Raw genomic sequence first — 16,712 nt, forward strand, 5'->3', positions numbered from 1 at the left:
TACCACAAGATGTTTTTCATTGTAACATCTTGACAACTATTACAGACTATTACTACAGATTGCCTTACAATTTGCTATTATTCCAATAAATGCTTTCTTTCTCTTTCTCAACAGTAATTCTGATAATTGTTGTTATCAGAATTACTGTTGAGAAAGAGGTTTTCTGAGGCCACTCTTAAACTGATCACAACTCCCATGTCAAATACACTACCTGTACAATCCCCACCTGCATCATGCCCCTCTTGGAACGACCCTGTTAACATGTGTCTTGGGTGACCCGATCACAAGTGGACAGTGTGAAATACAATAAATAAAGTATAATTGACAAACATGACGCATTGTGATCTCATCGCTCTAACAACTTGCTGAAGTGGTCTGGGATGCATTTGACCACATATCTTTTGTAGTGCTAATGCGTCTAAGGTAAGGATGTAACAGGAATATATGTTATAAGTGGAGGACGTGGCAGTTATTTTGGTAAACAGTTGAAAGAATGGAGATGAGCACAGATGTACATGGCTGGAGTCATTGTTGGAATAGCCTGTAAAGTAGTTAATGAAACATTTTTCTTTCTTCTTAGCTCTGGTGATTGTCTGACTGATGTAATAACTGTGAGCGGGGCCCTTTGACCATCTAGCTCAGGGGTGTCAAACATTCGGCCCGTGGGCCAGAACCGGCCCACCAATGGGTGCGATCCAGCCCACTTTCCTTCCTGTGTTCTTTTCCTTTCTTCCATCTGTCCTTCCTACCTTCCTTTTGTCCTTTCTTCCTTCCTTCCTCCCTTTCTTCCCTCCATCTGTCCTTCCTCCCTTACTTCCTTCCTTCCTTTTGCCTGTCTTTCCTTCCCTTCTTATTTCCTTTCATCTTTTTAATGATCTGGCCCACATGAGATGAAATTGGTCTGTATGTGGCCCTTGAATGAAAATGAGTTTGACACCTCTGATCTAGCAAAAACAAAATCTGGACCCAAGTGGTCAGCTCGAGATGTATAACAGAGACAGGTGTGAGTGACAATCTGTCTCAGCTACCCACTTGTAATCAGATCACCTGAGCTGCATGTTAATGTTAGCTGTAAACAGGGAGAGATACTACTTCTTCTGTCCTTAGTGGGGCAGCATACAGTGTTTTTTTCTTGTTGGTTTCTGATTGAAATAAATACCCTCCTCACATATCTGAAAGCAAAAAACAGTACTTCAGATTTCTTAAAACATTACATCTTAAAACCAGTGATGGAAATACACAGACTAATATTTTGGCTGATTACTGCATTTTATTGAAGGCTTTGGAAAAAGCAACACGGATTATTTCCCATCAAAACATAAATTTAACCCAGAAATGTTCTACTGCGTTGTGTTCAAAACATCATAATTGTAATATTAACAGAATATAAGTACAGAAATGTCCTACTGTTAAACTAGTTAAGCATGTAAGAAACTGTTAACTAAGTAAGAAATGTCTTTTGAGTTTCAAGAATAAGCAAGGCTGAAAGCATAAGGCCGTAATTCTGACTGCTATTCAACTCTATCACAGTCTCAAAGGAGCTAGTGTCAGGATAATCTCCTTGACAGGAAAGTTGACCAACATAAGAAATTAAAATGAAACCATACATTTAAGAATAGATTATAAAGTCAGTGTGTAGGCTTTAAGACACAACTCAAATTTAAGCAGAAGTTTATTTCTATATGAGCACCCAAAATTGACAACTATATTTTTAGACCACATTTTCAGTTTTTGGGTTCTGCATGAAATGAGTCCACATATTACACAATCTAGGTGCCATTATGTACTTCTTGATTATTTATTATTCATAACATAGGTTGTCAAACTCTCAAATAATCAACTGTTCTGAGATAACCTTTTTTGGAAAAACAGGTTTCCTCTGTCAAATCTATAGCTTCATTTCTAAAGAGTAAGTAACAATTGATCAACTCAGAAAAAAAAGCAGGGCAGCAAGACAGGTACACACAAATTCCCTAACCATGATGATGATGTTTATCTCATGACAAAGTGACTTTTAGAAAGCGGCTTGGATCAGGATGAATCAAATTCTTTCAAATAGATTTGTACGACCTGATGTCATATTTGCAGTTAATCTGAATGTTGTATTAGTTAGCACTGAGAAATGATAAATATCAACATAACAAGATGAGGGTCGAATATGCACAATCCTGCTGCACTGCTCCAAGGCCTTCTGCCACTGTGTTTAAGTACAATGATGTGAGAACATGTACCATCAAGGAAAAGAAGTGAAACAGTTTTTGGTTATTAAAGTGCTCTGACACACCATCAATTAGCAGCAGTATGTATGTATGTGGTTCAGCACTCTTACAAATCAACCATTTAAAAATCACCCATTTTATAAGTCAAGAAAATTCCCTCTAGCCAAACTCAAAAAGAAAGAAAAACACTTTCGAGTTCTCTCAGTAGTTACTTCAACTTGACCTCTGGTTATGACAAAATTATCTCTTAAAAAAAAGAAAAAGAAAAAAAACAAAACAAAGTAAAAACAAACTAAAAAGTAAAATATCACCATGCAGAATATCATCCATACTTTACATACATACAAAATTACATTTTTTTTCTCTTTTAAGAATAGATTTTGTAAACACTGCTTTAGGTCCTTCAGGTTTGTTTTATCCACATTTCTGCTACAATCTATATGTTATAGAAAATAGTTCAAGGCTCCTGCTCTGGCACCTGCAGATGATTTTTGCTATAGACTCCTCAACCCCCTCTAACTTTTCTCTCCAATATTCTACCCATCCCATGTTAAAAACCACAGAAAGAGAAGAAAATAGAAGAATTGAGTGGAAGCTCTAGTGTGGTGATGATTCCATGTGGGTGTTTTAAAAATGTAACGGTGCTCTCACATTTTCAAGCACTGACATAGACCTCATCTTGATAAAAAAAGGACATAAAGGAATCTAGATAATAGAGAAAGGGAAAAGGAGTGTTAGCAGAGGGCAGTCAACAAGGCTAGGTCTGAATATAGATAAGGCATAGCATGGGTAAAAGTTGGGAAGGTTAGGAATAGGAGTCCACACGTTGGGCAGATTGTTAGCCTTTTTCAGTACATTTTCAAAAACGGGGGTAGAAGGTAGCATTAGGCAAAGATGTTTGTGTAAGGTAGTGAAGGATTGTAGTTGTGATTCAGAGGCCTTGGAGGAACTCCTGGAGCTGCCTGACGAGCTCTGTGTCCACGGTCTCCATCAGGGCACCAAATCCCTGGTCCCCCATCAGAGCCTGCTGCGCCTTCAGCTTCTCATAGACAAACTGCTGGAGAGAGACACTGTGCACCGGGTCCTCTAGGGCCAACTGAAATATGACAAAGAAAAAAGGGGAAAAAGACGGTTAGAATGTAGACAGAGGAAGCTTCAGAAAGTATTCAACAAAACTAAAAACTTGAAATTTGAAATTAATTTGAAATTAATCACATTATAAGTTTTGGAATTCCTCCTCTCCTGAGTAAATATTTCAAATTTACATTTTTTTTTTTTGCATATCTGAATTTCTTTTCTCACAATCGTCTTTGCAGATCCACTCAAGCTTACTTAAATTGGCACTTTTTATGATAGATTTTTATCTAGTTTTGATTAGGACAGTCAGAGGCTTTCCAGTGATTGTTCTTCAGGCGTTCCAGCTTTGATAGAGGGGATGCTAAAATAGACTAGATATGTTAGATGGCTGATGAGCTGTGCAGAGAGTCTTTCACATCTTTTTCCTAACTGGAATTTGAGACCAGATTTACACTACACTGACTGTTGTCCTTCCACTGGGATCTCATATTGAATACTGGTAGATCAGTGGTTCTTAACCTGGGTTCGATCGAACCCTAGGGGTTCGTTGAGTCGGTCTCGGGGGTTCGGCAGAGCCTCATTTTTTTGAAAATGACATGAGAGTGGCACTTGCCAAGGTGAAGCCACGCATATCTGAACTGGTCTCTCAAAGGCAACAGCAGAAGTCACACTGATTTGCAGGTATGTAATTTGTTGTGAGTTTATGCATTGTGTTGGTTTTGTTCTTTGAACAAGGTGATGTTCATGCACCGCTCATTTTGTGCACCAGTAAAAAAACATATCTATGTCTTGAATTTGAAAAAAATCATATTTTATTTTTCACTAAAGAGGGGTTCGGTGAATGCGCATATGAAAATGGTGGGGTTCGGTACCTCCAACAAGGTTAAGAACCACTGTGGTAGATCAACTGACAGGAGGGTGCATATAGCACACACTGACGAACACTTCTGGGTGAACTACTCTTCAAATAAATGATTGATAAATACATGGAGGAGAGGATGTAGGAAACTACCACCTGGGGTTGCTGTGCTGCTACTGATGAACTTATGAATTATTGCACAACCTCATGGTGCATACGCCCTCAAAAGTCTGATGCTGTCTATACTTGTTTGACTATTACACATTATATTTCCATTAGGCAGGGCTCTAAGCCTTTTGCACAGTTTAAACAATGGATATAGAGATGAATTGGAGCCCTACAGTGTGCCCTACAGTGAGTCCTATAGTGTACACAGAGTGTCTGGCAGGAACAACACATGGTCCACACAGAGGTACTGTACAACAATTAAGACACCAAACATCCAGTTCATTATAAAGAAATATGTATAATTATATAATAACAAAAAAGCAAAAGAAATAAGTAATTCCCAAAGTGTCTTAATTTCAATCAATTTCTGCCTGGTGTGGCAATACAGTTGAAAAGATCATTCATCAATAATGGCTTCACAATATTTTTTCAATATTTTGACAAAAAGGAAAGGAAAAAGAAACTCAGACACTTTATCATTTCCAACTTTTGACATATAAATCCCACACAAAACTTTCCCTGAAGAAAATGATTCAGGATATGCAACTCCTGCCATTCATCTTACACTCAAGACAATGCTGGAAAAATAATCCTTCACAATAAAAAAGCAGGGAAAAGTAGGACGGCTGACTAGAGCCCACACACTTCCGTGGGTAGGCACACTATCATTTGTTTTCTGTGAAGTGAAGAAATGACACAGAAGCACAGGAAAGTTTGAAAGGTCGCTTTGGCTTTAATTGATTTAGAGAACACCAATTCACACTCAAAACTGAGCAAATGTGTGCTTGCTGTCCGGTTGTCTATAGTCAGTGTTTACAACTTTGTATCAATTAATTGTAAGTAAGTAAGTAATTATTAATGTTTTATTCTAAGATATGAAAGAAATGCTAAAAACTCTCTTTTCTGCAATGTGTACATGTTTGGCATTATGCTAATTTTCAGAGCTGAATCTGGGCCCTATTTTAATGATCTGTAGCGCATGGTGTGGCGCAAGTGCCTTTTGGGCGTATCCAAAACCACTTCTGCTATTTTAACGGTGGAAAAATGGTCGCTGCGCCAGGCACATGGTCTAAAAGGGATGGACTTAAGTCCCCTCATTAATCATAAGCGTGTTTTGGGCGTAACACGCGGTAAACCAATCAGAGTGTCATCTCCCATTTCCTTTAATATCCAGGCACGCTGTCACCTTGGCGGATTGTTAGTTTGATGGCGGATTGGTCACATGACTACATTGACAGTTTCACTGATCATTACTGTAAATGACTGATTCTGATACATAGTGGCACGTCATTGTGACCTTTTTTTTAATATGTTGATGTACATCATAATACGAATTCACATTGTGGTCCTTTTATTTGTGATGTTTTGCATATTAGTGTGCTGTGTTTTTTTTTTGTCAGTAGCGCAAATCGCTTTCCTCTGCCTCAAAATAGCAACGCGCCACCAATGCACCTGACCACACCTCATTTTGAGCCCAACACACCCATAGGCGCACAGACTGGTGCAAGTGCATTTACTATTTAGACAACATGCACACAGGGCGAGAAAATCAGAAAACTGCTCCGGGGGAAACTAACAAAGACATATGAGCCACGCCCGCCATCCGCTGTGCGCCGACCGCAAGATGGGGCCCTCTGTCTTCTCAACAGGTGCTCACAGAAATTTTGCGCATTTCTATGTGTATTTATGTATATCCAGACCTGCCAACACTCCCTTTTCCCAAGATTTCTCAAGTATTTTCACCCAGTATTGTTGTTTCTTCTGGGAAACTCCCTCAATATACATTATTATGAATCAGCTTACACACTGATCCATAAGTGTTGTATGTTTGTCTGATGTTACCCAAGTTGCCAGATCGTCTATGAAACATGATCTACACACACATTCCACACATGCCATACTCCCATCTGTCACCACAACCCGATTCAAGGGGCATGTGCACAGCTGCTCTCAGTGCAGGTAGTCTTTCCTCCTGTCCTCTTCCCTCTGCTGCTGATGCGATTCACTGTGTGCTTATACTGCTGGTGGAAAGAGGAGCAGCTGGTTTGTCTAAGCCATCAACATAATTTGCCAGATTTAAAGATGTGGCAAAGTCAGATGAAACCTAAATGGCAGGTACAGTATGTGTATATCTGCAGCTTGATTCTGATCTTCCTGCTCTGACTTTGAATTGAATTCCCCCACAGAATAATTATTGTTATCATGTGATACTGCTTGACGGTTCTCCTCCATACTTTTGAAATCAGGTCAGTGTACTGATCCATACCAACACACACTTCCTCAGCAACTGAATCTCCTTTACCACCTAATATAGACAAACATTTTGGGCAGTTTGTAGAGCCCCAGGAGAATACCACAGACACCACAGAAAATACAAACAAAGCAAACTGTTGGGTCCTTTGAGAAACAAAATATTGTAATTGTGACTTTTGGCTTCCAGCCAATCACTGGAAATAATACTTGTCATGTTCATTAGTTTTTGTCATTACAGTGCAATTAAACTAGTGAGGAGTGGCTGTTGGAGGGTGGCTTAATGAAAAAGCTGTCAAACCTGTATAATTACCTTCAGCAAATGGACCTGCTTGAATTGAGTTTGTGTGATTGTAACCAAATGTCAAGGCCCACCTCTTGAATATTTAGTATGATTTGGAAAACATTAATGATACATGTGTGCATAAATAATACAATATAAAATCCTAAATAAAAAAATAAAAAAATCCCAGTAAACATCAGATATTGGTTCTGCTTAAGTAAGAATAAAGATAACTAGAAGTCTTTAGGTACAATGAGTGTTGTGATGAAAAAATGAATAAAAGGGGACTGGGGACACTGTATACTGAAAAACCTCCAACAATGATCTAGAAACCAATAAATAAAACAAAAGATATAAAGTCTGCATGTATGTGACTGCATGAACAAACACGCTATGAATGTTTGCAAAAGTAATGTGAATTGCAAATGACAATATGTGAACTATAAAATAGATAATCAGTCAAATTGAGATAAACAGCAGAATGTAAATAGAATGCTATGAGCAAGCATGAGGTTACTGAGATACAGAGTAATGTACAGATGTGCATACAACAGCATGGTGATACAAACCAATCCTAAGAGTGGAAGCTACTAACAAAAACAATAAGCATGATCTTCTGTCATCCTCAGGGGTAAAAAAAACAGAAGCAGAGATAAGAACACAAGACAACAAAATGGGGAAGAACAAAGAAGGCACGGGGTAAGAAGAGGTGAGAGTGCGATTGCAGGGAAGAAGGGTGAAAAAGCAGAGGAAAGAAACAGATACACGACAAGAGAAGCATTGTTGGAGGAATATTATTATGCAAGAAATGAAGTTAGCAGGAACTGGTGCGATGATGCTGTAATAGAGCATCCCCTAAAGAAAGTGAGTGATGGCAACAAGATGATGTGGGACGCAGAGAGAGTGGGTAATCACAGCTTTACCTCATTGTTCAAGACAGAGAGGAGGAGGAAAGAGAGCAGTGGGCAACATGAGAGCAAGCAGAAAACAGATGGAGAGAGACAGATGAAATGACAGGGTTTGTAAAAAGCCTTCATCTCTAATGTAATCCCTAGACGACTGCTGCCCTTTTCCAAATGAAGCAATGTAAAGAGTCCCATTACTGCAAAAACATAAATGATGTTAAAACTGACCTGCACCAGGGATGTGAAATATCTCCTCTAACACACACACACACACACACACACATGAGAGTGCCAACAACCCCAATATATTTACTGCTTTAATCTCTCTCTATAACACAAGGGCAAGCACAGCACAGTTGCAGTAACCGGCAGCCACATGCTCACTCACAATCAATTTACAAAATTACCACAAGTGGGTCTTAATAGGAATATATCTTTTTAAACTTCTGACCTTCTATCTGATCTGTTTTATCTCCTCATTATTCAGTTCCTCTCACAGTCATTGTTTCACTACACTACAACAGGCTGCTCTGTTCATTGAAAAGAAACATTTGTAGAAGGGGACATTAAAGGAAACTATGGCAGGCAGGCAAATGCTAACTGGAGTTAATGATGCAACAAGCTGTACTTTTCTCATATCCCGTGGTGCTTCATATCTAAGCACAAGTGCACACACACACAAATACAGTATACTCTCATTTCAGTGTGATGTAATGAGCCGTACGATGTATTGAAGTGTAAGGAAGTATGATGTTTAGTGGATTATACTGCAGGCACATATGAATTTCATCCGCTAATTTATGGCACATCATCCACAGACCTCGTCAGCCAGTTGCCCTCAGCAACACTGACTAGACTTAGAAGCTGTTCTCAAGGGGTAAAATTTGACTAAAAGCATTGTATTCTTCAAGACAAGGGATTCTGAATGCATGGTTTAGGTCATCACACTTATGTAAGATATAATAAATCAAAAGAATTAGATCATCATGTAACAAAGAGGGCTACCCCCCCCCCCCACCCCAAAACTACAGTATTTTTATTGTTAGAATCCACTATTTCTTTTTGAAGCTGCTTAATATCTTTAAACAAAAAAATACTCCAATGACTATGTGAAAGAATTAAAAAAGGGCAGTAAAAAAGACGTTTTAGCTATCAGCTGTTTTGGTTTTAAGGCTGAGAACTTCACTGTTTGATTCAGTGTCATTGCTATCATCAGACAGTGGGAGATGTTTTATGCAAACAAAACAAAAAGAACAAAAAGCTCTACCAACCAACTGAATGCTACCTGCCATCAAAGACAGACAAAATTAGTGACTAGCTGCTGAACACAAGGGAGCATTTCACTGCTAAAATGACATATATTTACCTCAGGGCTTTGCGGTGAGAAAAAAAAGTTTAAAAATAAATGTGAGGTGATAATATTTCAATCTTGTGTTAGGAGCATGTTGCACTCCCTCCATGACACAATTATTGCAGGTTTCTGGAACAATGTGTTCCTGGAATGTTTTAAAATGAGTTAAAACCTATTAGATGAATATTAAAGCCCCTGTGTCTCTTTAAAATTAAAACCTGAAGAGTTTGGTTTAGAACCTGGTCTATGTGTAAAGTGCCTTGAGATAACTCTGTTGTGATTTGGCGCTATACAAATAAAGATTGATTGATTGATTGACTACTGTATATGGATAGGTTGAATTATCAGCTACCTACACGTGTAGCTGTGCATACTCTCCTGATTAATGTAATGAAACAACACTATCACACTGACAGCTTCAGTTGAACAAATGTTCATTACTCAGTAGATTTATATGCATTTGGTATCATTACAAATCTTACAAAACTCCACACACACAAAGCACTCATCAAATTAGATCAATAATGTTTCATACAGTCAGTGTGATGCTGCCCAGGATTTCTATTTATGTCTCAAAGCTCCAACTGTCTCTCCCACACTCAACTCAATCAATCAATAGCCTAATTGAATGACATTGTGATCTATAAAACCGACTGCTGTCACAGGTGGACACTCAGGTTTATCAAGGTGTCCTGTCAGTGCTACTCCACACATAACAGATACCGGGTCTCCTGGGGCATGAGGTGGATCATCGTAATAAACTCTCTTCGACAGCTGATGTAAGGTTAGTGTGGTGTGTACCATGCTGTTCAGACCTACAAACACAGCTTTTCTTTACACTGAATACATTTCTGTAGAGGATTGTTTTTTGTTTCTAGGTTGGAAGGCAGCTAAATGCAGGAATAACCTCATCAAACTTTTATTTTTATTTGATACACTATAGAAGAAACTGTTTTTTGGAGTGTGGACTGTCAGGAGGGTGAAGTGATGGTAATCTGTGCTTGTGGATATGTGAGGGAAAGATAAAGGCAACAGAAAGATAGAGGGAGGAGTAGAGATGCAAAGAACAACCAGAAGAAAGGGGTGCTTTGCTCTGTAGAGAAGTGTGGCTAAAGCAACATACTGAGAGGAGTGAAAACACAGGAGAGGAAACACGCCCAAGTGATAAACTGAAAAATACCAAAAGCAATCTGTATGAAGATATGAGGCACGTCCAATGTAATGGAGCACAAACCAAAATTTCCTGTCGAACAAAAAGGCAGGGGGACAAAAGATGAGACCAATGGAGGCTTGAAGAAGAATATAAATGGAGTGATGATGACAGGAGAGGAGTGATGACAAGAGGAAAGGAGTGATGATGAGAGGAAAGGATGGAGGGAAAATGGTATGCCCCCTGCTGTGGCTCACTGATAAAGAAGCAATAGTCTACATACCTTTAAAAGAGCATAAGATAAATGGGAGATGAAAAGAAGAAAGATATATGAGGTGTGAACAAAGTGGAAAGGGCTTGGTAGTTGCCTAGTGATCAGAAAAGACAGAATAGTCAAGTAGACGAGATATGCTGGATAATGAAATTGTAATTACGGCAATGATGGTAACAATAATGATGCTGTGTGCCCATAAAAGTAAGTCTAGCTGCTCTTACCTCATGTAAAATAAGACAAAGACTAAGACTAAAAATAGACCCAAGTTTATATGTCAATCAGTGCTTAGATTTGTTTGGTGCTTACATTTTCTTTCTGTCGGGTTGTTTCGTATCAGCATACTTTCACAATTGTGCCAATAAATTGTAATTTTGCCTCAGCTTAAATTTTACTTGCAAGCTAAGTATGTCCTACTGTCTGTAACTTTATTCAGGAGCTGATATGGGTGAAATTGGGGTAATCAAGTACCCCAGCACACAACAGTAAAAATATATGCTGAGTCTGACAATTGAGGAAGGCTCCAAGATAAAAAAAAGAGACTTAATTGTATTAGTTATACCTGAGGCCTGTACTAGGAAGCTGGATTAACATACCCACGATATCTCTCCGTTACCTGACGGACCGGATCCTTACCGGTTGACTTACCCAGACATTCATCATGATAAGCGGTACTACGAAGCTGGTTATCAACTCGGTAATTGAACCCAGGGTTTTCCAATCTGGATCACTGCGTGCTCACATTAAAGGGGAGGTGTTTGCAGTGTCTGACCAATTGCAAACATGGAGAAACCCTGCAGAGCAGCCTACTTCACCATGGAGGAGCAGACAATTATTATTCAATATGAAGAATTCAAACACATCATCCAGGCCAAAAGCAACACTGTTGCTGCAGCAAAAGCCGAGAAGGAATGCTGGCAGGAAATTGCAGTGTTGTTGAATGTTAATATAATAATATTCAACATTCATTTGACATTCAAAATACAAACCTATTATGCGCTTCAACTATTTGAGTGAATGATGTCAAACCAACTGTATAACATACAGACTAATATCCCTCATGTGCCACAAGGATTCTTTTTTAAATATATATTTTGGTCAATTTTTACAATTACACAATATGAATACAATTCTGCTTTTCTGCACGTTTGCAGCGATTACTCTCAAGATGTTCTTATTGAGACTTTTTGTCAGGTTTCCTGACACAAGTTCTGAAACTGGAGTGGTGGTAAGGTTATTTATTTATTTTATATGTAAAAAGCCTTGTGGCACATGAGGGATATTAGTCTGAATGTCATACAGTTGGTTTGACATCATTCACTCAAATGGTTGAAGTGCATAATAGGTTTGTATTTTGAAAGTCAAATGAATGTTGAATATTAAACTTAATGTTGCTTGAAAATCTGTACCTTTCGTATAGGATGTCATAGGGGACATCTAAAGGATTGCATCTCCCTAAAAACTCTTTCTCTCCTCAGCGCTCCTCTCTTGCGCACCAGTGTCGACAGGATCTTCTAAGAATGGGCAGGCCATTTTCTGATTGAGAGAACTGATTGGTCAGGAGGTGGTGCTTTTATACTTGTTGATCTCTTATCCAGAACATAACCTGCTCCTGAGCAGGTTAGCCGTTCAGCATAAGTTACTATGGTGATTTACCCTGGTAAGAAGTGAACCAGTGTCATAGTACGGAAAACCCAGGGTTAACCCTGAAGTTACCTTGATAAGAGAAAATCCAGCTTCGTAGTACAGACCTCTGTTATTTTATTTAAATCAAGCAGTCTCGCAGAGAGCGAGGTTCAGCGGAGGAGGAGTTAGGTACTACAAAAGGAGTTAGGTACTACAAAAAATAATAGGAATTTAGAAATAAGAAAAAATGTTAACAAATCATATAAACCAACAATAAATTGATCTTACTATTCTCTGTACATCCAAAGCCTGATATATCTTTATGCTGTGTGTTACAGACCTCCATTGTTGCCCAGTAACGATAAAAACACATAAATGAGCCACACTGTTACAGAGTGTCCTTTATCAAGATGAGCATGAGCACTGTGGTTTATTTTGATGAATTCTCTCATACACCACTCTGCTGCAGCCGTTAGTTAAGAACTTTAGTGCCCAGTTGTCTTTTATTTAGTCCTTTTTTTTAAAAATATAAGCAAGAGTGGCTCATTTTTAAAGATTTATATCTCCTGTAGGAATGCATAGACTTGGGGGTGAGTGCCACAAACAAGGATTTGTTGGTGTTGCTCTTTTCATGGGATTTGTTCAAATCAAAAAATGAAAGAATATTGTCAGCCGTATCCTTTCAATACTCCCTAAAGCCATTAGAACAAATTTGAAGGCGAGTGTCAGAATACAACTTCAGAGGGATGCATGTCTTTGATAATACATGTCAAAAAGTAAGGGATGCAAAAGATTTGTTTGTGTACGTGCATGCCTGTATTTACAGAAGCATAATGTGAAAGTGTGGTTAACGGATATTACGCAACAGAGTGAAAGTCTCTCTCTATATGTGTATGTATAGTTGGCAGGGCTGTGCTGGTCTTGTGGGAATGGGCAGGCTGAATATCCGAGTCTGACACTAATCCTATTACCTCAGGCTTCTCCTACTCCAACTAGTGCAGATAACAGCTATCTACTGTTATCCCCACATACATTGCCCTGATTGAAGAACACCCACATACTTGCAAATACAGACATATCCTATCCACCATTTTGCGTAGTTTTTGCATCCCCAAAAGAAGACTAAGGAGGCTATCACTTCCTTCTATTTAATAGGAAGTAAGTAATAAGCTGTTCTGACCAGGGAGTACACCAAACAAAAGAGACAAAGTGTGGCAAACTGAGCTGAGAGATAATGCCGTGTACATTTTTCAGTGTAATTATATTCAGGGACAAAGACTGATCAACCATACAGAAAAAGACAGTCCCATTAAATAACAGTCAAGAAGGACACAAAGTGGAATTTAACCTGTATAAGACAGGAGAGGTCAAATCAACAGTCATACAAAAACAGACTGCAAAAACACCTATAAAAACCAGACAGATTGCATAAGCTCTCCCCAAAACACACAACTCTCGCTCCTTTTCTGAGGTTTCATTAGTTCATGGTCTAGGGAGGATTAGAACTTGATTGCAGTAATTTCCTCACCAAATGAGGCAGCACAAATTGTAATACTCTAATTAGTATTGTACTAGAGGGCGTAAATGTAAGAGCCCTCCAGCAGTCTGCCATAAGGGTGCATATTACTAAACTCTAACTTTAAGAATAGGATTATGCAAGTATACGTACACACATACACACCTACGCAAATATAAAGAAAAAGGAAAAAACATGGCAGAGCAGGCCACTCTTTTCATGCAGATATCATAGGCTATATATTATAATAAAGTTACAAGTGGCAACACATTGCCAATAAAACAAAAGTAAATTGCAAGACTCCTATATCACACAAATAGAACAACACATGTCTAATTTGATGTTACAAATCCGGTGATCCAGTGTTTCCCACAGAAATTTGAGAGACTATGGTCATTGGACCTCAGTCCAACCCTGTTGGGGGGTCAGGGGGCATGCTCCGCCGGAAGAAAAATGTGTACATTTTTAAGTCAAATGCATACTTCTGGTGCAAAGTGAGAGGTTATATCTATAAAAATATATTTATTTTATAATTTAACTGCTGGTTGTATAGGAATGAATGATGATGACAAACCCACAGAGTACAAGAAAGACATTTTACCAGTTCATAAATGTTCCAAACAAACCATCAAAAAAGACTAATATCCATATTTAGCTCTGAAACAAAGAAAGCAGAAGTGATTATCTAAGTTCTAAGATGATCTAACTAGTTCATTTCTGAGGAACATACAAAATACTGTTAAAATGTGCCATTTTTCAGTAAATATCATTTTTACATTGTGTTTCTTCAAATAACTCAACTGTTGTTGCTTATCAATATAAGACTTTCTGATGACTTAGGAGTGGATCAGGGTCAGAGTTGATTTATTGTACAGAAACCAGTATAATGCTGCTGCTGTGTGCTTATAAATAGCATACAGCTGTTTTAGATTCAGAGGTTTGAGGCTGAGCTGCAGGGTTGTGTTTGGGGAAGTTTATTTATGCTGTTGAATGTAACCGCTGTGAAACAATGAGGTGGAATAAAGTAGTAGCATTCCAGCATTCAACAGACTTTCTGAGAGAAGAGGAGAGCAACGCGGCAAGAAGTGACAGCAAAGTATAGCAGAGACTAACGTTAGCTGCTCCTCTCCTCTCTGTCAGCCACATAAGTGGATTTGATTGGTTCGGGCATCTGGCAACACATTCTTGGTCACTATGTTGTTGCTGGTGAAATTGACTGTTCAAGTCAGGCCAGAACGACTATCAGGCCACCGGAAATTGTCTCGGTGCTCCTGATGTGCAGTCCTCCAGTTAACAGTCACAGCTTTGAGGCTGATGATGATCTTGTCCTTCTATTATACAAAATGGTCTTTAAATAATTGTGGTGATTTAAAACAACTTTGTTTAACTTGTAAATGCAAACGGTCTCACTGCAGAGAGACTGACTTGGACGACCTTCAAGCGACATGCTGGGTTAAACAACCAATGTAAAAATTCTGCTGTTCTGCTGTTCTGCTGTTCCACCTGGCATGCACTGAAGCTGGGACTCAGGCATGGAAAGGCGTAGTCAGTGACTTTTGCAGTTTGGAACTTTTTTGAAATGTCACAATGAAGGAAAGCACAGAAAAAAACCCCAATAAGCCAGAGGAAGAGTATCACAAGGACATTTTCAATTTTTTCTAATGTTAATATAAAAATTAAGACTTATAACAGATGTCAACAGATATGGCTGATAGAATGTTTCTGGTGCTAAATAGATTCACTTCAATTTATATCCTGAGGCTTTGCAAAAATACAATATCCTTTAAAAGTCAAGCTACATTTAAAGTGTGTGTATGTGTTTTATTTTTGGACCAACACAGTGTCTGATTTTATATTCCCACTGTGAGTTCCCAGTGGTAGGGCTTTTAGAGGACTACATTTGCAAATGAATAAAATGAAAATGACTTCCATAGCCTAAATAAATTTCATGAAATTCATGACTTTACTTTGAATAATTATTTATGCAATAGCTTTCATTTTATTAATTAATATCCAAACAACAATGTCCCATGGCATGTAGTAAATATAAAGTTCAACCCTAATCAAGTATAATCAAAAGGTTGTTTTATTGTTTCATTTAATTAACTCTTTGTGCCTTTTAAAAATATTGAAAATCCAAGCATGCTTATACAAGTATCAGTGAATTTTTCAAATGACATCAAAATATTTAAAATGACACACGAAAAGTCATCAATTTACACTGTTTACGTTTTGAATTTTTACACAGTTAAAAATCAATAAGAATATTTGTTTATTTGTTTTTTAATTATTACTGTTTAAACAGGGAGACAAGGGGACATAATTATGATTAGGTTTCTCCTCTATTGACAATACCTATGAGATATCTTATTTGTTATTCTTTTTTTTTTTTTATAAGATTTTGTTGGCATGGACACCTTTACTTAGCTGTATACCGACAGGAAACATGTGAGAGAGAGGGGGGGTGTGACATGCAACAAAGGACCTCCGATCGGGATTCAACCGGGGTCGGCTGTGTATACGGCATACGCTCTACCCACTCAACCACCTTATTTGTTATTCTGCCAGCTCATTTCCCAGAGAGAATCTCACTCTCTGTTGATATCTAAATACTTTATTTGAACTCACCTATTTAAGTATTACTTAATGATACAAATAGAAACTCCTTCCACAACTGACTATATTTTGGGACAACAAATTTCCAAAGAGCCAGTCCCATGAAAAACTGAAATAGTGCATTGTGTGCTGTGTGTGCTTTTCAAGGTTCATTTCTTGTCAAAGACACTGCACTCATGATCCAACAATTCTGGTGAACAAACACCACACAGCAAGTCAAAAGGAAATATTTGCAACTCTCATGGGCGTGCAACAGATAGTACAAAATCTCAAATCACGACACAGACTGACATAGTAAATGTCAATGTTTTTTTCTATGAGACTCTGAAGAGGAAATAACATTAAAATTTAAGCTCTAAGAATTATTTCATTGACTTCACGCACATTGAAATCCAAAACATATTAAACATAATATCCAAAA

The 16,712-nt window shown here is 38.2% G+C and overlaps 1 protein-coding gene across 1 annotated transcript in view; it reads right to left on the reverse strand.

The window, feature by feature from the left end:
* Window positions 1-1,258: 1,258 nt before the first annotated feature.
* The window catches only part of ipo11 (importin 11), a 116,156-nt gene continuing 100,702 nt past the window's right edge, over window positions 1,259-16,712 (reverse strand). Inside the window, exon 30 of the mRNA XM_053325328.1 lies at window positions 1,259-3,315. Within this exon, the coding sequence (XP_053181303.1) occupies window positions 3,151-3,315 (165 nt within the window). The 3' untranslated portion in view covers window positions 1,259-3,150. The remainder of the gene's footprint in view (window positions 3,316-16,712) is intronic.

The sequence above is a fragment of the Scomber japonicus genome, chromosome 9 (genome assembly GCF_027409825.1).
Source record: "Scomber japonicus isolate fScoJap1 chromosome 9, fScoJap1.pri, whole genome shotgun sequence".
In the NCBI taxonomy this organism is placed as follows: domain Eukaryota; kingdom Metazoa; phylum Chordata; class Actinopteri; order Scombriformes; family Scombridae; genus Scomber; species Scomber japonicus.